We start from the raw sequence: 22,966 nt of genomic DNA on the forward strand, positions 1-22,966 counted from the left end.
TAGAGATCAGTTTAGTTCCATGGTCCCCCCTCTGGGGATGTCATCCAATCAGAAGCAGCCTCACCTTGCCATGCCCTTTCAGAAATCCCAGTCATGTCCCGGACATTAAATTTTCCCTATAAAATCTATTTATGGGCCATCCTATGGCTGCTGACCTCCTTTAGGTCAGTCTGCCTCGGCCACTCTGCCTCCACCTTTCCTCTTCCTCCATGTCATGTGGTAACTAACTCCACTAGGCTTCCCAACCCTACTTTTCCTACTTACAGCTAACATTTTTAGGGTGCTAAGTCCCTTTCAGGATTTAGCCTGCCAGCTACGGGCATGTCCCAACCTCATGGAATGCTCCCTTTCTACTGGATAATTGTGAATTCCACTGAGGAGCTTGTCTTTCATATGCTCTCCTACTCTATTTCTATTTACCATCCCCAGTGTCTATGTATCCCTTCATTTTGTCTGTAACTTATTTCCCTAAGTAAATCTGCCTTTTGCCAAAGAGAATGGCCATTGTGAATTTTTTACATGACTGAATCCCAACTTTTGGTGCCTACCATTATCTGATGTCTTCATCACTCACAACAAAGAGAATAAACATTTATTGAGCACCTAATAGTTTCAAGCACTGTGCTAAGTGCTTCATAAATATTATCTCATTTGAGCACCACAACAACTTGAGGAGGTGGGTGCTATTACGATCCCCATTTTACAGTTGAGGAATCTGAAGCAGAAAAAGGTTTAAGTACCTTGGACAGGGTCAAACAGTTTCCTAAATGTCTGGTTCATATTTGAACTCAAGACTTCCTGATTCCAGACCCTACACTGCCTCTTGGTGTGCTTAGCTACCAAACACAATTCCTAGTTATAACTCTGAATACAAAGAGAATCTGGAAGTGATGATCTGGAGGTGACAGAAGAGTGGGTTTTATATCTGCTTTTGGTGTATTTCATCCTGCTTCATTGCGGCAAACATTTTAACACAAATTAAAAGGGAGGCATTCACTCTTGGCATTTGGCTAATTGTATTTTTTAAGAAATTGCCTTCCTTTTCCAAGCTGTTGACTCTTTTTTTTTCTACCTCTCTTATTTGCCTTTTAAAGTCTTTTATTAGCACTTTTTTTTTAATTAAAGCTTTTTATTTCCAAACATAAGCATAATTTTCAACATTCATCCTTGCAAAACTTTGTGTTCCAAATTTTTCCCTCCTTTCCCCTTCCATTCCCATAGACAGCAAGTAATGCAATACATGTTAAACATGTGCAATTCTTCTATACATATTTCCACAATTATCAATCTGCACAAGAAAATCAGATCAAAAAAAGAGAAAAAATGAGAAAGCAAACAAAGGGCAAGCAAACAGAAATAAAAAAAAGTTAAAATACTAAGTTGTATTTTCTGTTTATTATATATATATATATACTTAGTCCTCACAGGCCTCTTTCTGGGTACAGGTGGGCTCTGTTCCTCACAAGATCATTAGAACTGGCCTGAATCACCTCACAGCTGAAAAGAGCCACGTTCATCAGAACTGATCAGTGTGTAATCTTGCGGCTGCCTTGTACAACGTTCTTCTGGTTCTACTCGCTTCACTCAGCATCAGTTCAGGTCAGTCTCTCCAAGCTTTTCTAAAATCATCCTGCTGATTGTTTCTTATACAACAATAATATTCCATAACTTATTCAGCCCTTCTCCCACCGAGGGGCACCCACTCAGTTTCCAGTTTCTTGGCACTAGAAAAAAGGGCCGCCACAAACATTTTTGCATACATTTTCCCTTTTTTATGATAGGCTGTGATTCAGACCCTCTCACTGCTTTCCCAGGGTTTGTCTGAGCTGGGCCGAACCCCCTTCTCACGCCAATGAGAGGGACATTTTTTGAAGTTTTTTCAGTCCATCTTGAGCTGCCAAGGGGTTCGATTCCATCAGACTGTTCAGCGGTTCGGTTTCATTTGCTTTTTGAGGGAACCTGGGAGAGCTTGAACCGCCATCCTGGTTCTACCCTGGAAGTTTCGCCTTCACTCTCTTGAATATGGAAAGGCAACATTTGGCCACAGCCCAATTTATCCCAGTTGACCTGTCCCCCCTTTACTTTGGGTAAGAATGGGACTAAATTTTCACATTAGTTTCTTTAGTTGTGAATTTTATTACCTTCTTTGATTTTTAGTACTTGTTTTCATAGCATTCAAAGGTATTTTTAACTATCTCCAACAGTTGTTGTATTTTGTATTAAAAAAGTTGAGCTTTTTTCTTCTAGTTTATCCAGAACTTCAGAGTAGAAAGAAGCCTTCAAAACAAGTATTTAATATGAAACTGACTTTCCAACAACTGCTAGACTGTCTTCTTATGACAAATCTGGGGTGTATTTGTATTCCAAGATGACGACCAGGCACAAAAGTTCCATTTGATGGAAGTCATGTGGGGATAGAAGAGGGAGCGAGGAAAACATACTTTTGTATGAGAAGAATGTCAGCTCCAGCGGGGAGTCAACCTAGTTAAGTCAACCTAGTGACTAACCATATAAGAACCAGACAGTGAGGATAATGATACAGTCTTGATGGCCCTAAGAAAAGCCTTAAGTGACTAGTGGGATGTTCCATTTCAATAATTACTCAGTTCTCCCACACAAACAGGAAATAAGAATAACCACTGGTAACCTAACTTTGAAGATTATTTGAAAGACAGATCAGCTAGGTTCTTAAGAAATCTGTGAAAATGAGTCTTTATAAAAAGTCGAAATTAAAATAGAAGTAGTACAAAGGAAACACTTTCCTTTTCATTTTTTAAAAAAAAAATTGGGATGATTATTTTATGAACAAAGCTCTTCCTCCTCAAATTACCACAAGTATAGAAATAAATATTCTTCAAAGTTGGGAGGGGATGTTAATTTACTTTACAAAAGTCTTACATTGTTTAACAAAGAATTAGTCATTTGATTCCTTTAGATATCAAAAGCAGTTAGATGGCACAGTAGATAGGGTATTAGAGTCGGAAAGATCTCAGTTCAATTCTTCCCCCAGACACTTGTTAGCTTGGTAACCCTAGAAAGTCACTTCACCTCTGCTTGCCTCAGTTTCCTCATCTATAAAATGAAAATAATGATAGTTCCTATTTCTCAGGGTTCTGAGGATCAAAGGAAAAACTTATGTAAAGACACTTTGCAAACATTAAAATGTTCTATAAATGCCACCTATTATTTTAAATATTAAAGTTTTATTTCTAAGACACATTCAGAAATATCTGTTGCAAACAATGAAATGTATCTGTGGCATACAAAGTATCAGAATTCTAGAAAGCAATAATATTATCTCCTTCCATTTGTATAATTTTTACAAAGCACTTTTATGTATATTATCTCCACACACACACACACACACACACACACACACACACATACATGCACCCCTCCCCCCCAGGCACAAAAACCAAACCAAAACAAAAAACTTCTTCCAGGGTTAATCTAGGGCATATTTGCTCAATGCTAATATTAGAATTAGATAAGGGTTTAGTTTCCATGGAGTCAGGAAATTTAAATTAGGGAAATGAAAAGAAATGAAATTTAAATCAGAAAAATGAAATCCAAACCTAAGAAATAAAATCTAAAAGGCTGATGTGGAACAAAAGGAAACAAAATTTCTGAAAGAAAGCCATAAATTAGAATAACAAACACATTATGAGAGGTATTTCAGGGTGGGGACAAGATGTAATTAGGGGTGAAGATTTACCCAGCCAATGGGAGAAATAGGGGAGGGACTTGTATTTTGGGATAGGGAGTAAAAAGCTATGTTTTTGTACTTCTGGGACATGGCTACTAGCTTAGACATTAGCTCTTCCAAGAACAAAAATAGAATCTTATCCTGTCTTTATCAAGGGGTTTGTAGAGTTCTTAATAAGGACATGATAATAAAGTAGCCTCCAGTTCCAATCCTTATTCCTCTCAATCCCATTATCTATGAGTGTTTGGGAAGGAGGGAGTAGAGGCAATGAGATTAAAGGGAACAGGGAATTTGCTCATGAACTAAAGAAAATCAATTAGAAATATGAAATTAGAAATCCAGAAATATAGCAATTACTTAATTTGTCATTCCAATGAAAATTTTGTTCTCACTGATAATTTCTAATTTCACAACTTCTCATATGTCTTCTCTTTTTCATTCACTTAAGCTCACCCTTAATCCAGGACTTGTTTATTTCTCTTTTAGACTCCTGTTACAGTTTTCTGTATCTCTCCCTACTACAATTTATCCTCCATTCAAGTAACAAGGTAGTTTTTTTCTTCCAGTGGAAATGTGATGGAGTCGATATGTAGAGTGAGATTTATACTTTTGGACATAGCCAATGTAAGAATTTTTGTTTGACCATATGTTGTTAAACATATTTGTTTTTCTTTTGTATTTGTGAGGGGGTGAGATGGGAGAAATTTGTTAATTGGAAGAAAAAGTAAAGTATAGGTCTATATTACATCTCTTGCTCAAGAAGTTCCATTATATTCTTATTACCTCTAGAAAATAAAAGTCCCTTTGGTTTTAAAACTGTAACCTAATCCCTTCCTATTTTTTCCAGCCTTCTTAAACCTTACTGCTTTATATGTGCTTTAAGATCCAGCTATACTTCATCATTCAAATGCATAGCTTTGCATTGGTTGTCCCTAATGCCTTTAAATCATCACCACCTTCTTTTAATTGTTCCTGGTTTCTTTCAAAACTCAAGTCAAATTCCATTTTCTTCAGGAGAACTTTCCAGTCACTCTAGCTGCTCTTGCCTTCCCTTTCATATTTCCTACATATGCTTTGAATATTTCTTGTATTTACCAGGAAATATATGTTGTCTATCTGATTAGAATGTAAAATTCTTAAGGACAAGGGAATATTTTTGCCTTTCTTTGTGTTCCCAGAACTTAGCATAATGCCTAAAACATAACAAGAACTTAATAAATGCTTTGGTCACTAGTCAATTTATTTTTAAAAATACTCATATTTTTGGAGATGGGTTAACTTTATGGCAACTAGACAGAAACATTACAATGTGAATGAAGTAGAGTTTGGATCAGAAAAATGTGTAAATTTTTAAAAACTATAACACCATATTTGAAAGCTCAGTGATAGAATTGAACTGCATAATCATCATGGCTCCTTCATTTTATTGAAGTTTTCGACTTCTGCTCAGACAGTGAGGGTGAAGGCAGATAAAAACATTCTTTAAGCAGAATGTCACAGCTGTGACAGAATGCTTTGTCCTATCTGGTTGTATAAACATTTCTTTTAGGTAGAGAGGCTTATACTTGATAAATCAGACTAAATCTTAACCCACTAAAATTGTTCTATGCTATTTTAATATCAGCATAAGACAGTGTTTTAGTATAAAATTGACTCATACACAAAGTTACAAGGAATTTTTGCATTTGGGGCAAATAAAGTAGTACTGTAGAAAGAGCTCTGGTACATTTTGCCTGAGATGCTTACTATTTGTGACCTTTGGTCTCAGTTTCCTCATAAATGATGAACTCAATAAGATGGTCTGGGTCTTTTTAAGATACTGATCTATGATCCTCTGACCATAAATATCTCAGCTTGGTGGGATAGCTTTTGAAGTCAAAGATCAGAGGATAGTTGTTTAGGAACTTAGTCTTCTACCTGGTAGTGATGAAGTGAATATGATAGCTAGGTGAGTCATATAGAAGGGGAATTGACAGGAGAAGGCTTTGTGAAATTTAAGTGGACCTTTGTTGCTCTGGGACCTAACTACATCCCTAAAGCAAGGAGGGAGGAGCATTGTCAGGATTGTTTTCTAATTTCTTGTCGAATTACTTGCATTGACAAAATCATCATGAGCCCATAATCAGAAGATCAAGTTATAAGGTTATTTTTCTCCTATAAAAGAACCTATTGGTACTCCATATTTTTCAATAACTCCTGTTAGAGTTAGCATTCTTATTAAGTGTCACAATGACTAACTCCCTTTGAAACTTAGCCCCCCCAATCAATGGTATAATAATAAAATCTTTGCCTCTTTATTGAAGATGGTTAAATTCTACACATTCTTTTGAAACACCTCATGACACCAGCCTCAAACCCCAATATATTTTGGGATTCAACTCTTAAAGCCCATCATTAGCACCCTCAAAGTCCACCATTAGCACCCTGATTTAATTCACTACTATAATTAGGTGTTTTCCTCTATTGTTTATATGTTGTTAGAAAAAAAATGTCAATACCTTCTTAATTTGAATTTGGATCTAAGACTAGTTACTGTATCGTTCTTGTTTGCTCTAAGCTGCTGTTAAAACTGTAGATGGCAAATAATGAGCAATGACTAAATGGTTGAAATCTAATTCAGTATTATTTAGGTGACCAAAAGCTTTTGTAGTAGTTACTTTATATTCTTAGGTGATTTGGCGGACAGAGTCCATAAGTCAATCAGAAGGAGAAAAAAATTGTACCTTTGCATGTTTCTTCTTTAAAGAATTTATCTCTTTTTGTTGTTTCTTTAAGTGTTTTAAATAAGCCTATTGGAGAGAAAGGAGAAAAAAAAAAGACACCAAAATCAGTTTTCCTATAGCCATAGGCATTGAATCAGACAAAAACAAACAAACAAACTAAAAGCCCAACAATTTTGGATTATATTAACATGCACATTATAATAAAAATATCAAGCCACTTTACCTTCATTTGTTTTAAGTCTTCTATCCTCACTTGAGGAATAAGTTCAATACCTAAAAAAAATTAGGGTATTTTGTTTTTAAGATTAAGCAAAATTAACCATAGTATTCTTTATGCTTTTAACATTTCTGTTACTCTTTATGAAGGACTTAAACATTCATCTTATGTTTAGTATGAACATGGAAATGAGCATCTTCTCAATAGAAAACAACTGTATGCTAAAGAGAAATAGCCATTTTTATCTTTGCATTCTAAGGCATGTTTATGCTAGTCTATTTGCTTAGGGTACAAAGCAATAACTACAACACAAATTCCTGGAGTGCTGTTCCAAATTCCCTACCACATAAAGAACAAAAGCAAAAGATTCCATAAAATTAAATTTGGCATTTTAGCACTGAGTGTCATATAGAAGAGAACAGCCAAGTGAACCAATATATAGCAGGATATTGTAATGGGGACCTAGAATTTCCCAAAGAAATATATCAACTTATCACAGTGTCTTTGTGATGAGCTAGACCAAATGTTGCCATAGCAACAGCAGCTGGAAGAGATTTCCAAGACAATAGAATTATGTTCTGTTTTCATGTAGATTTTCTTTTGAAGCAAACATTGCTTATTTAATTTTCTGGAGCACTGAATGAAATCAACAAGAAAATTAAAGGGCACCGTATACCATATTTAATTTCCATTATCAGAAGGAGGAAAAATTGTACCTTGCATATTTCTTCTTTAAAAAATTTAGCTCTTTGTATTTTTTTTTTGTGGATTTCAAGTAAGTTTATTGATTTACCATATCTGATTTCTAGGAAAGTTGTAATAAAAAGCATGTATGATTAGGGCTGGTAAGAATAAATCCATAGGTCTATTTTCTCAGTTTCACTCATTATAAGTAATATTCATTATTAATGAATAACGTTTCATTATTGTTTTATTCATTATAAGAACATGGACATGGTTATTATATGTATCTATAGATGATGAATCATATCATTTGTCCATAGTTGGCTTAATGTACCACAGTATACCACTGGTATACTATGACAAGACTAGATAGGGAAGATATATCTGGCCAGCTGATACTTTTTGGCTTTGATATATTAAGTCAAAATAGATTATCATAGGGAAGTTAGGGGCATGTTACTGGTAGCAAAAGCCACATTTTACTCAAGCTTATTTTTTGGGTCCCAGGAATGCTTTAAGACCACTTTTCAATCACTATATATCAAATCCTCCTTTTTTACTGTCCATGCTATTTATTTTTATAACCTAAATTTCTGTTGGATAGAATGTTAGGTTGAGTGGACCACCTATTTGCCTCATTCTGACAGTTTTTCTGCTATTAATTGTGTAAAACGTTGATTAAAAGGAACCCCCCAAGCAGAGCCCTGAATTACTGTAAGTTAGTTTTTTTTTTTTATACTAACTTTAAGGATAAGCAACACATAATTTAAAAAGGTTTCAGGTTAGTTTCTGTTCTTGTGAATGTAGGTGTTAAAAACAAGTTGTAATCCTTCAAATGATAATTTGAGAATTGTGTAGGATTTCTTTTTCCTACTCTCTTATCTTGGATACTTATAAAACCTCAGTGAAGTTTGTAAACCTAATGCTACTCTGCCATGTATCTATTTATATTATCAAAGCAATATTTTCTAATTCCTACTTTTAAAAAATGTGACATTGATACAGATAAAAAGTGTTCTTGTATTAACTGACATATGAGTCTCTCCTTACTATCTCTCATTCTAATAGAAGTAACTTTTCTTCTCCTTCACTCAGAGAAGATCCAGGGGCTATTTTGTGTGTGCCCATTGTTTAACTGTCACCACTCAACAAATTCTCCTTTTTTGAAGTCCATGCCATTTAGTTATACAAGGTGTTGCAAAAACCTTCTTGTACTTTTAAGCTTTTTAAAGCTATTAAGAACTTAGAAGGAGGACAAAGACTTTTGGAACACCATGTATAACTGCACATTTTTGTCATAATCTATTCGTCTCTGGGCTATCTTCCCATTCCATCTCTCAATATATAATCTCTCTTCCAAAAACACAACTTCTTAATTATGTTACCAGTATTTTTTTAGTCATTAATCCTATTTATCCTGGCCAAAACTTTTGTACCTTTTATATTTCATTTATTGTCTAGATATGTCTAGAAATCCTTAGAGAATGGAAGAGAAGAGAGGGTAGATCAGTAATCCACATCTACTCTTTGGGTTACACTAGTGATTGGGTAGCCATAGTACAAAATTCACTAACATACATTGGGTAATGGTCTAATTCTTAAAAGATACAAGTGATTGTCTAATCATTTGCTGTCTTGTTGATACTTGAATGTCTCTCATATTCACTCTTTCCTTTCTATTGGTCTTAATGTTCATTCAACTTGGACTCCTTATTACCTCTTGCCTATAGTTCAATGCAAATGTTGCCTGACTGAAGGAATTTACCAAAAAATTCAAATTCCCTAACGTGACCTTCAGTTCCTTCCTGCCTTCCCATATCTGACTTCAAACCAGGAAATGAAGCTAATCTTTATTTGTAGCTTTTTTAAATGCTTTATTGTTACTTCTTTCAAAGACTCTCTTTTCATTTAGCCCACATTACAAAGGTTGCTCATGAGTAGAACTTTATAACAAATTTCTCTTTTGTAGGTTCACAAGTAGCATGATACTATGGGAAGAGTATTGGATTTATAGTCAAGAGTTCAAATTCCAGTTTGGTTGCTTTGAGTGTGACTCTGGGCAAGATACTCTCAATTAGCTTCAGTGTCATATGATTCTGCCATTTATAAAGGATAAACATTGATTAAAGAACCTGGTTGAGAACTAGAGATTCATTTAGAAAGGTGACTCGGTTTCAGAACAAAAGGTTTTACAAGAGAAAACAGGAAGATATGTCTAGAAATCCTCACAGAATGGAAGAGGAGAGAGGGTAGATCAGAGAGCCACATCTACTCTTTGGGTTACACTAGTGATTGGGTAGCCATAGTACAAAGTTCACTAACATACATTGGGTAATGGTCTAATTCTTAAAAGATTCAAGTGAGTCTTGAGCATTTTGAAGAGTCGTGAATATAACTAGCATGGAAAAAATGAAGTCAACATAACTATGTTGAACCAAACATTATTCATATTAAGAACAAAGAAAATTAACATAAATGTGTGTATCTTGTAATTCTGTAAATCCTGAAATACAGTAAAATGACAAAATAAGTGTCTCTAAGACAATATAGCAGTACTCTTCAGAAATAGTCATCAAAAGCAGCTAGAATGATTTCATCATACCTTTTTTCCCTTCCACTCCTGCTCCCAAGCCGGAGGTGGTAGCTGGTCTGAGTTCAGAGCTGCTCTGAGGAGTCACATTGGCTTTAGCATTATTGGCTTTTCCTTTCTTGTCATTCTTGGAAGTGTCATTTGGCACATCAGCTATATCACTCTGAAATATATGCATTTTTATTTGCCCCTCAATAATCACACTTCAAGCTTAAACATATCAATAGGATGTCATATCATCTGATTCAACAGAAATTTATTAAATACTTTATATGTTCAAATCATTGTTCTGTGTCCTGAATATACAAAGACAAAATCTCTGTCCCCTCTTGAAAAAACACAACAATCCCTGTACTCAAGATTACATTCTACTATAGGTTGAAAAGTGAGAAGAGGAAAAACAAAGGGGGGGAGGAGAGGGGACAACAAAGCATAAAAAGGATTATGATTCAGACCTTTGTTTTGAAATATTTAATCTCAGCAACATTTTACCTTTTGAAAAATTACTGAAGACCACCCAAAGAGCTGGTTGCTTATATAGCATTATTATCTCTAATGATTATCTCTAATGACAGTTACTATATTTTAAGATAAAGTGACAATAATATTCTGAAAATATATTGGACCTTTAATAATTTCCTGAAATCGGCTTATGCCTCATACCTAAGTTCAAACCCCATCTTTGAAAATACCCTTTAGGGGTCCCTAGACCACACTTGGATAATTGCTAATTTTGAGCTTGAAAATATCTTAGAGGCCACCAATGCAATTTTATTATTTTTAAGATGACACAGAGAAATAAAGAGGACTTGTCCAAGGCCAGAGAGATATGAGAACTGATTCTAGATAACTATGATTCTAAATCTAGTGCCTAATCTATTGTATAAGGGATCCTGGGAGAAGTGCTGTATATGAATTTAAGAATACCAGATTTAAATCCCACCTCTCATATTTATTATCTGTATAATTATGGACAAATCTTCTAACCTTTCCATGCCTCAGTTTCTCCATCTGCAAAAATGGGTATAACTCCTGTAGTATTTGACTCTTGGGATTTTTATGAAGCTCAAATGCAATAATGGATGAAAACTCTTTGAAATCTTGAATACTGCTATATTTATTCTCTGCTATTATTTTTGTGGAGAATTTGTCTGTTTTATAAACGATCTTTTCCCCTTCCCTCTTTTGAACCTCCCTAGTGTTTTCTCTTCCATTCAAATCCCCTCTAACTAGGGGGAAGATTGGTTGGCAAAAAGCATCAGCTTTGCTGCAAAAGAGTCAGCAGAAGATAGAGGGAAATGTAACTATTTTAGTGGTACTGAATGAGCATTCATTAGCACTGAGTGGAACAGTCACTTTTTAAGGGACACGTCAATTCTCCAAGAGCCTCCACAGCTGTAAATCATAACATCTGAAGGAGCTGCAAGGCAGCCTTTGCTGACACAGGTGTTGCAGACTGGGAATGAGATAAACTGGAGGTAGAGGGAAGAGGAGAGAGGTCAGACAATGCAATGGCCTCGGTCAGAGAACAGCAACTGCCTCTGCTCCTTGTATCATCCTCTCACACCAGGAGATCCATTCTGGGTTGGATCTCCAGCAGCCACTGTCAGGTGGCTCCTGTATGCCAACAATCACAGTTGTCAGCAAGTTGAAGGGTATTGACAGAAGAAAATGGTTTGGTCTGTTTCAGTTAAAAGAAACATTAATGTATGGGAAAGAGACAAGACAGTGTGAGAAGGGTAAAGAAATGAAGAAATGTAATTTTAGTTGTCATTAAACAGAATGCACTGATTATACATTTTATGCATCACATGAAAATTTGCTTCTGTAATGTTTTCTTAAACTATAATAGATGTTTCTTACTTTATAATGGAACAACAGTTAGATTAGAAAAGATCCTTTAAAAGAACAAAGAAGAAAGATGGACAAATATCCATTAAGAGCTTGTTAATATAATGGCATGAATTTTTGAAAACGAATGATTCCAGATGTGAATTTTCTAATTTTCCAGGTTGAAATGTATGATTCCACTTAATAAAGGCTAACACTTTCTCCATCTTGACTCTCGGAAGAATGAAAACTACTGGAAGTTGAGGGCTACTTTTCATATCTCCATTGTGTAGTATAGTGCCTTGCACAAAGATACTTAAATGTTTATTAATTTGAGATGAACCAAATTTTTATTTTTATTTTTTAGGAAAGCATGGGTGCACAGCATATGCTTGACAGTTGATTCATGTAAAAGACAACAACAACAACAACAAATATTTCTTTTCCTAAGAAGGTTGACATACCATCAAAAGTCTCTAACATATGCCCAAATATATAAATCATCTCAAGGGTTGTAAATTTAATGTATGCTTTACTCTCTGTGTTATGTCAATATTTTTTTAACGTGGTCATAAATTCTGTTTTGCTAATAATTAATACTTACAGTTTCAATACCCATTGCTCTCATTTGATCTGCTCTCTTTTCCATTACAGAAAGAAATTTTTTTGGGTCTGACAAAGCGTCCACAATGTCTGAAAGAAATTCACTCATGTTAATCTTAAGATTTTTCATAATCATGAAATTCAGCTTGAGGAAAGGTTTTTCATCATGAATCTGTTTGATTATTTGTTTCATGTGATTGTGCCTCTTAGAAATCTTATCAAGGTTATAAGAACTTATATACCAAGAAAGAAGAAAAAGGAAGGGAAAATTTTCCCTAATGATTCTCTACACCTTTTCCTAATACATTTTCCCAAACATTTAATTTAATTTTGAAGTCTAATTTTATGATATATTAACAATGAGCATTTCTTCTATTATTTTCTTTCTTATAATCTGCACTTAAAGAGATTAATAACAACCTATATTTCACATGATATTCCCTGGAGTATTAACACACTTTTAAATACACAATTTTCAACAGTTAACAAAAGCAACATACGAATTCTCCAATTTTAAATTATTTTTAGGCATTTTTGACTTTTCTCTCTTAATTTTTAGGAATTAGCACCTCACTTATGGTGTTTTTTTTTTAATTTTCATTTCAAGAGGAAACATTACCAATAATGGTAATTGTAACCAAAATGGTACTAAAAATATGCTGAAGAATATCCACAGAATTTTAAATAAGGTGACTCAGTTCCCAATGTTCTAATATAGGGTGATATAGAAAAATCAGAATTTCAATCATCTTCAACTCATACCTGACATGAGTATACCATATATCCAACAAGTAGTCAGCCAACCTTTGCTTGTGTAAATCTATTAAGGAGGAACCTTTGATATTGTGAGGCAGCATATTCTATTTTATAAAATTTTGAATATTAGAAAGTTTTCTCTTACAATGACCCTAAATCTTATTCTCCATCATTTCTACCCCATACCTCTGGAGCCAAACTGTTGTTTGTCCTTCATTTTTGAAAGTGACTAATGACATTATGGGGCAATAGCTTGATTTGTCCATGAATTTAAGTGAGACAGAGTTCCACATAATCATCAGCCTCATTGTTTTTTCTGCAGTCAAAGTTCAGGGGCAAGACAAAAGTCAACATGACCGGTGATAGCCCAAAATGCAGTAGATGAACTTGGTGTCTTCAGTATCAAGCTCTAAGTGCTTCAGATGCCTTTATGACTGACTCTCAGAACAAAATTGTTCTCATCCACCCATTTTGCCAAGAAATGTACCTTTGGAGCCAGTTAGAACAAGTATAATCAATCCTTTCTAACTTTCTTAGGTGTGCCATTTCCAGTTTACATTTGAGGAATCTAAGGCAAAAATGATTCTGCTGTTGGGGTTAAACTCCTGCTTTAGGTTTCCCATGGTAATGGAATTGAGTTCAAATAGCTTATAGGAAAATCATATACAGAGTGCCTCTAATACTCTCATTCAGGTCTCTCCAACATGTACATGGGTCCAAGTCTCAAAGTATTATTTTTGAGGTCAAGCTTTCTATAATCTATATAATTCTTATTAATAATTTTGAATGATTAATATATGGTGATGTTTTATATAAATTTCTCATCTTTAATAATTTATATCCTAGTCTTAAGAACACACATTTATTTTATGATGAATAAAAAGCAATTCCTTAAGGGATTATTTTGTCCAAATCCTGTACTAAGTATTAGATATATATATTGTGGAAATAGTTCTCAGTCTTTTGAAGTTTATGTTCTCATGAAGGAAAAATAACATATTGGGGACATGAAGGCTAAGAAATGATCTTTTGATTTGCAAAGTTATAAGAAAAGTAAATGGAGACAGGGGAGTAGAATATTGATACATCCTTTCTAATGTAAATGCCTGAATTGATTTGATTATCAGGAATGCAAAATGCAAAACAATTTTTCAAAGGAAGATGCAGGTCATTTCCAATGGGAAATTTAAAATTTTTAATAATGTAAAACTTTTCTTTTTTTCTTCTTGATTTTGGAAAATATTTCTTAAGTTGTTAAACAGTGGAAATTATATGCTTAATAGCTATCTATGAATTCTTGAATATTAATGGATGCTATATTTATGTATGTATGTATCCTCATTACTTATGTTGTGTTCTCTGAACACGTAGAATCTGTCTCATATTTTTTTGTAAATCTTGTAGGTTCAAGAGCAGTGCCTTATACAGAAATGTTTAGGATGAATACATGAACAAATATCAGAATACAAAAGAATTATGTCAATAGCTCAAAGGTCTGTGATTTTTTTTGTGTGTGAACTTCTTCCCCCAAAGCAGAGCCTTCTATAAATTAGTAGACAAGTCTTAAAGAACTGCAGAAGATTGCATGAGGGGCCATTGGTATTACAGCTAGTAAATAACAGAGATACTAATTTAACCTATATTTTTGTGAATCGCAGTTAATCACTTGATCCACTATGTTACCTTTCTACTACTCAATCAAAAAGTGTTTATTAAGAAATAACTTAATGAAAATGAAAACTTTACTTTAAAATGAGAAAACTATCTAAGATGCAATACAGATTTTCTAAGAAATCAAAAATAACTCAAATAATTTAAAAATATTTTTTATTAAAATTTAGATTTTAGCTAATCCCATTTGTTGGTATGGATTATTTGCATTAGACATAAACTCCTTGGGAACAGGGACTGCCTGTGGTCTCTACTGTATCCTTCCTACAAGTCCCTTGCACATAATAGAAACTCAATAAATATTTATTGATTGGTTATTTGATTGATTGATATTGGTAATGATTTAGAAAATACTGATTGTATAATCAGGTAGTTTGCCTTCATATTTAGATACAGCATTATTAAGTACAGAAGTCATACTGTGCTAGCTAAGTTATAAGGTATAAAGTCCTAAAAAATAATAGCAACTACTGAAATAGTTCTTAAGGTTTTTAAGAAGTTCACACATGTTATCCCATGTGAGCCTCATGACAATTTTGACATGAGTTATAATTATCTCCATTTTCAGATGGGAAAAATGAGATTAAAAAGTTATCAGGTGAGGCAGAATTTGAACTTAGATCTTCCTGACCATTATGCCATCTATCTGCCTCTAAATACAAATTATTCACCAACATTTTTGCTTTAAAGATAACTGCCATCTAATGTCATTCCCAAGATTACATAATAAATTTATAGAACTGAGTCCCTGGCTTCATTTTAGGATCATAGATGAAGAATTGGAAGGGACTTCCAGTCCCTTGGAAGGAACTTAAGAGGTCAATCAGTACCAATGTCCTATTTAGCGGACAAGGAAACTGAAGCTCAGATAAATTAGATGGCTTGTCCAGGGCCACACAAATAAGAAGCAACATAGTTAGGATTCAAACCTATGTCCTATGAATCAAAATCCACTGTACTATGCTGCTCTCTATGCTTTGTCCATTTATCTATGCTATATGGATTTTAAATAGTCCATAAAATGCCCTGGATAACTCCATGGATTATTTTATATCATTAAATAGGGTGTTAAAAAATTTCAATTTTCTGTTATCTTCTTTGGTGGCATCTAGACATAATTAAAATGACTGAATTCAATAAGTACTGCAGATATATTCATTAGTTGGATAAACATCATTATTTAAATTTCCTCTCAATTACCAATATTATGATTTCTGTGAACTGAGGAGTTAGACTACAGGTACTGAAATTTTGTGATTATTTTTATGTATACATAAGACTGATGCTTCACTATTTTCTTAGCAGATAAAATTTTATTAATTTCCAAAATATCTTAAATATTGATTATGAATCTTTTCCTAAAAATCCAAAATAGTTAAAAAAAAAAAAGAAAAGGAAAAGCTGGGTCATAATTAGATATGTACCTTAGACTTTAGGAAATAAAATTTCTAAAGTTAAATAAAATAAATAATTGCTTTTGCTCACATTCTGACACTCTAGAGGAGATAACAGATTGAGAAAGTAGGCTCTCTCAAATGAAATCAGCATGATCTATCCAAAAAAGATCTAAATTTGGAAAAAAATAGAACTATATATCTAAAGAGAATGATGTAATACATTGGGAATTCTCTGATGAGTTCAGAATTTAAAAGGGCCATGTCTGAAAAGATCATAGAGTCACGTTCAAAAAGAAGGGAGAAGTAATTTTAGAAATTGATGAATCTAATAGCCATTTAGTGCAAAAATCTAGAATGGATTATTGCAGGATGACTGTGGTCAGATAAGTAGGAGAACTAGAAGAGATTAGTGTCCTGAAAACTTCAGAATACATGAAGAGAATGATCAACAATGTTCAAGGTTTTTGGAGAAGAATAAAAGAGGATTGAGAAAGGGCCATTAGATTTGGTAATTAAGAGATTACTGTCAACTTTGGACTCAGCAGGTTCAGATGAATGATAAAGATCAGTTAAGAAGAAGAAAATAAGAGGAGATAATAGAACCTACTCTGCAGGGTTATTGAGAGAATAAATTGAGATGATATTTTTTAAAGTATTTGGCCCAGTGACTAGCACACAGTAGGAATTTAATGAATACTTGTCCCTTTCTTTTCCTCCCTTGAGCTATAAATGCGCATTGGTAGATGATAGTTAGATTCTGAAGATGGAGTTTTGCACAGCTAACAGGCTGGTGAGCCTCTCTATAATTTGCTAGTCTGCTTTTTCCACCAGCCCTGGATCTAGGGTCCTATGACTTGGACTTTGCCAAGTGTGGTATGATTTAGAAACTGATGGGGTTTGTGATCCTTTGTTGGTTACTAATCTCGGTACTTAGCAGAAATAACTAGTTAAAATAAGAAGCTATTAAATATGTTGTCAGTGTGCACACCTAGGGCTGTGTTCTCCACTAACCACTGTGAACATCTGAGAAGAAAAATGTACTTTTTTCTTGCATAAATTTAAATGTTGTTAATGTGTATACAAACTAGATAGGTGGTTAATTAGGTCTATTACCCTAAAAGATTAAAGGAGGAAAAAATCCTAATGTAAAAAATGTCTATAGCAGTTCTTTTTGTGGAAATTGAGTGTGTATTCACCATTTGGGAAATGGCTGAACAAATCATGGTGTATGAATGTGATGTAATATCAGTGTGCCATAAGAAATACTGAAGGGAATGGTTTTGGAGAAATACTAATATGGACTAATGGAAGAATGAGATGGGCAAAGCCAGGAAAATGGTTTATATGTGACAACAAATATTGTACAGAAAAATAATTGGAAGATTTAAGAACTCTGATCAATAGTGATCAACCCTAATTCCAAAAGTATTCCTGATAAAACCTGTTATCTGCCTCTTGACAAAGAGATGATGGACTAAGCCTACAGGTTGAGATATATTTTATTTGAATATGAACATTGTGGGAAGCTGTTTTGCTTGATTATATATTTGGGTTAGAGGGATTTTATTGTTCTTTATTTCTCAAGGGGAAAAGAATTGAAGGGAGAAGGTAAGAGACAGAAGATAGAAGGTGGATTTTTGTTGATTGAAGGTACCTAAGGTTCCTGGGTTACAGATATACTTTCTAGGTGGGTTTCAAACCTATGTTTCCTAACTCCATATCTAGCACTCACTGTATGACCTATAGGAAAAAAATTCCTTGAGGAACCCTTCTCCCATAGAGTAAGGCAAAGAATTCTCTATCACTTGAATAGCTTTGCTGTTTTCAAGTAAGTGTATGATGTTGAAATGAGCCTTTACTTAAAGTACAAAAAAAGATTTTAAAAAACCCATATAATGTGTATTACGCATGAAGGACCTATGAATGATATTTTCCAGTTACCAAAGGTGATATTTTAGAACCTGCAGCATCAGCTGCAAAGAACAGTCAACCTTTCCTTATTATGCTTAAACCTAGAGGCTTTAGATTTATTGCAGAGATTTTTGCAAGCACTGCTATAGTAGACAAGTTTCATTATTACTAAAAATTGGTTCAGGGAACAGAATATACTAAAAAGAGAATTTTCTGAAAAAAAAAAGTGATAGCATCCTTCTCTGTTATAACAACCTTTTTAAAAAGTACAGCTTTAGTCAATTGAATCTTGGTTTGTCTTTTCAGTGAACAATTCATGTATGAACTAATTACATAGAAATTGGTCTTTGGGCTGGTACCTTAAATGATATTGTATAATATGAGAATATTTAGAATCTATAATTAATTTAAACAGCTTCTCTTAAGGAGCCTTGAGGTTATAGATAATAGAGGCATTGATGTTGTATTCATCCAACCATACTACCCATGTTCATTCTTTTCCAGCCAAGAAAATACCAGATGTTCATTTAAGGTAGGATACAGCTGTAATTTGACCTTTGTTTTTCTCTGAAGGAAAGCTGGAATTCATATCAAAGGATATCTTCTATCTAGTAATACTGACCTCCTAGCTGTTCATAAACAAAACACTTCATCTCTCACTCAGCTCCATGCATTTTTTCTCACTGTTCCTCATGGCTGGAATACTATCCTTCTATTCCAACTACTGAGTTTAAAGTATGATATTAATGCTGGCTGTTATTAGTGTTATTATGAAATATAGAGGGAAGAAACACAGAAAAAACCTTGCTACACAGCCTTGCCAATCATGGAACTAGTTAACACATTCCTGAGTTGCTTCTCAAGGATATTATACATTTTTTTCCTGTCTTTGAATTCTCAAACTCTCTGAAAGATTATGGATGAACTATTTTTTTTCTTATTTTCTTCATAACTAAGCAATTTTTAATGATCTGTTGTTTTTTTAATTTTTCATATCTCCCATAGCAGAAAGAAAACAAAGCAATGATAAAATCTTTGTTATTCAGATATTATCCCTCCAGAATCCCCAAGGTCCAAAAGAGTTGCAATATTTCTAATATTAACTCATGAAAGAAAATCATCCTCACAGTTTCCTCATTTATAGAACAGGAATGATAATCCTTTCACTGCCAAGTTTCAGGGTTGTGAGAAAAGTACTTTATAAACTCCACAGAATGATATAAATAAGTTTTTCTTCCTAATCATCTTATTAATAACTATCAACAATGATAACAGCATCTAGTTTTTATATGCCATTGTAAGATTTTAAAAGCACATTACATGTTACCTCATTAGTCTTTACCAATAACCCTGTGAGGAAGGGACTATTATTATCCCCATTTAAGAGATGAGATTGAGAAAGAGTAAATGATTGACCCAATGTCACACAGCTAAGGGTTTTCCTCACTCCTCAGTTATTCCATTGCTCCACCTAGCTATATGGTTTCTTATTTTTATTAGGATTATTGTGTATTGAATAAATACTCTATGGGACTTAAGTAACCAATTAACATGAACAAGTAAGCTGGAAAAGAGATCACTGTCAACTTTGGACTCAGTAGGTTCAGATGAATGATAAAGATCAGTTAAGAAGAAAATAAGAGGAGATAATAGAACCTACCCTAAGAGAAATTCCTGAGGTACTGACATCAGTACAGTACCTACTCTGCTGCCAAAGACTGCTAACATTTCCTGTACTAATGAGTATTAAATGAGTCTTCAGTATTTCTTCTTTTCCCACCCACTGTTGCTTTTGATTCTTGCCTGTTTTATTCTTTTCTGAATGCCTAGTAGTAGGGTCTTTAAAAAATAAAATAAAATCTGAGCTTAAATGATGCTTTCAGTAGTACCCAGAAATTTATCAAGTAATTTTCAAGTCTTTGTCCTTGAGTTCCTACCTCTTTGTTCTCTCAAAAAAGGGAACAATTCTTATCTTCCCTTCCCTAATGAGTTGTTATCTTTCCTTCAGTAACCCTTAAGTAGACAGCTTATTTCCTTTCCCACTTTCCTAATGGATTCTACAAGGAAACTCCTATTCCATTTCTCCTCCCTTGAACTCCACAGAATTCAAACCTTTCCAAAACCAAGATGGCCAACTTGTTTCTTAAATACTCAAGAGAAAAGAATCAGTATCATATTCATTGCTAACCCATTTCCTGTCTTATCCATCAAGAAGCTCTACTGTTTAAAACCTAACTTAAATCCTTCTGGCTATAATTGAAAGCTATTGCCTCGGCTTCAGTATTCAATTGTAAAAATTCCCTCTTAAGCAGAAGAGTAATGATTCTCTATTTCAAGTATTCAAGCAAAATGTCTAATATAAAACACTATTTTCTCATGAGTTGCTGATATTTATCCTTACTGTAAAGCACTTGAAGAGAAAAAATCTAGTTTTTTATTGTACCTACTTCTAACTCTTACATAATTAATTTGTATTCGAAGTAATAATAAAAAAGTTACCTAGTGGCATGATGAATACATCACCTGTACCTGTCCATCAGAAAGATCTGTATTAAATGTTGCATCACACACTAATGTTTCACTGTAGGAAAGTTACTTAACCTCCATCTGCCTCAATTTTTTCACCAGTAAAATGGGGATAATAATAGAACTTATCTCCCAGACTTGTTGTGAGTATCAAATGCAATAATATTTGTGAAGCAGTTAGCATAGTGCCTGGTACATAGTAAATGCTGTATAAATATTAGTTACTATTATTATTGTTGTTAATTATATTGTTATCTCTAAGAGGCTGTGAGGATTAAATGAGATATACTTTCTAGGTGGGCTTCAAACCTATGTCTCCTAACTCCAAATCTAGCACTATATATATGACCTATAAGACCTATAAGAAAAAATTCCTTGAGGAACCCTTCTCCCATAGAGTAAGGCAAAGAATTCTCTATCACTTGAATAGCTTTGCTATTTTCAAGTAAGTGTATGATGTTGAAATGAGCCTTTACTTAAAGTACAAAAAAAGGTTTTAAAAAACCCATTAGACTGTAAGCTCCTTGAAAAGGACAGTATTTGCTTTTTCTTTGCTTCCCTATCACATAGAACATGTCAGTATATATTCCTTCAGTCACTTTTGCAACCTCATTGACTTCTTTGATAGCTCACATTCACTTACTTCATCTATTCAATCAACTGTCAACTTTTGTAATTTCTTTCTGTATAATACTCCTCATATATGTTTTCTTCTCTCCATTCATAGCCATAATCCTACTTTTGATCCTCTCTGGTGGACTATTACAATGGTATTGTTAGTCTTCTTGGCTCTACTTTAATTGTCCTTCAAGCTATCTTCTACTCAGTTACCAAAGTGTTTTTCCAAAAATATAGGTCTGACTATTTCACTTACTCTTCCGATGAAAACTCTAATTGCTCCCTACTACATCTAGGCTAAAATATAAAGTCCTCTGTCATTTAAAGTTCTTGGTGATCCGATCCTTTCATACCATCCAGGTTTTTTTTTTTTTTTTAACACATTACTCCTCTTGATATATTCAATGATTCAGCAATATTGGCTTACTTATTAATCCTCACATATGGTGTGTCATTTTCTTTCTCTAAAAATGCCAATGGACTAAAAGGCTATATATTACTGTTCATGATGACTCATGATTAGCAGAGTACAAGGCAGAATTCTGTCTTAATATCTTGTACATATGAAATGGAATGGAACATTACTGGGGAATGAAGGAATACCAAAAGAGAGAGAGAGAGAGAGAGAGAGAGAGAGAGAAAGAGAGAGAGAGAGAGAAAGAGAGAGAGACAGAGAGAGAGAAAGAGAGAGAGACAGAGAGAGAGAGAGACAGAGAGAGACAGAGAGAGAGAGAGAGAGAGAGAGAGAGAGAGAGAGAGAGAGAGACTGGCTGCTCATATAACAGAGTGAGGGAAAACAGAAAGTTTGGGGAATACTGCACTAAAAACTGGTCATGATGAGTAGATTTCCAATGAAAATTTAAGAAGGGGGCATGGACAATAAGAACTTCATGGGATGCATCTTTCGAGAAAATACTTACATTGATGAAATCATAAAAATGTCAACTTACTGAAGCTTTACTAATCTTTAAAATAAATCTTTAAAAGTTTTACAATCCATGGGCCTCCTGGGTCTTAATGATAGACATTAACACTATTAAGACATTTTAAATCTGATACTTCTTAGCTGAAAGCAAATTAAATATTTTCTCAACTGAACATTCATTAATAAAGAAATAAATAACAGATTTTAAAACTTTTAAGAGAAAATCAAACATAAACAAAGAATATTTAGAATTTTGTTCTGTAATATTAGAGTAGCTGGTTATAAAAGTTTTTTGTAATATATGCCTTTTGAGGGAAGGTCCTCAACAATAGCTCTTTAAAACACGGAGAATATTTATTTTTTTCTTCATATCTTCAGATAGGAATATTATTTTGTACATAGTAGATACTTAATAAATACCTACTGAATTACATCAAATTGAATAGCAACCCTAAACTTCCCATAAGGAAAATTTGTGAAGTTCTTGTAAGCAGTATAAACCTGAACAGCACCAATTTCTTGTGAGTCTGATTGGTTTATTGAAATGTTACGGAAATATAGGAAAGTAGGTGACTTATAGTGTTCATATAAACATTTAGAGTGAATCCATCTTTAACATTCAGATTTCATAGAAAGAGTGTTTCTCTTTGGCAAGACCATTTTGGAAAATTTTTAAATTTAAATTTAAAAAAGGCTTTCAAGGATGTTTAAACTTATTTTTAATGAGGCAAAATAATTCCAAAGAAAGTTTTTAATCAAATGTCTTATAAAATACAGAAATTTGGAGGCCCATGGCATTTCCTCATAAG

The 22,966-nt window shown here is 33.7% G+C and overlaps 1 protein-coding gene across 5 annotated transcripts in view; it reads right to left on the reverse strand.

Annotated features, from left to right (window-relative positions):
• Window positions 1-22,966, reverse strand: part of PLCB4 (phospholipase C beta 4) — a 427,184-nt gene that overhangs the window by 24,201 nt on the left and 380,017 nt on the right. For all 5 annotated transcript variants that reach the window (XM_031951114.1, XM_031951113.1, XM_031951117.1 and 2 more), the window contains 4 exons: window positions 12,355-12,443; window positions 9,933-10,083; window positions 6,653-6,702; window positions 6,430-6,495 (listed from right to left, as the gene is read on the reverse strand). In XM_031951114.1, the coding sequence (XP_031806974.1) occupies window positions 6,430-6,495; window positions 6,653-6,702; window positions 9,933-10,083; window positions 12,355-12,443 (356 nt within the window). The remainder of the gene's footprint in view (window positions 1-6,429; window positions 6,496-6,652; window positions 6,703-9,932; window positions 10,084-12,354; window positions 12,444-22,966) is intronic.

The sequence above is a fragment of the Sarcophilus harrisii genome, chromosome 2 (assembly GCF_902635505.1).
Source record: "Sarcophilus harrisii chromosome 2, mSarHar1.11, whole genome shotgun sequence".
NCBI classification, from domain to species: domain Eukaryota; kingdom Metazoa; phylum Chordata; class Mammalia; order Dasyuromorphia; family Dasyuridae; genus Sarcophilus; species Sarcophilus harrisii.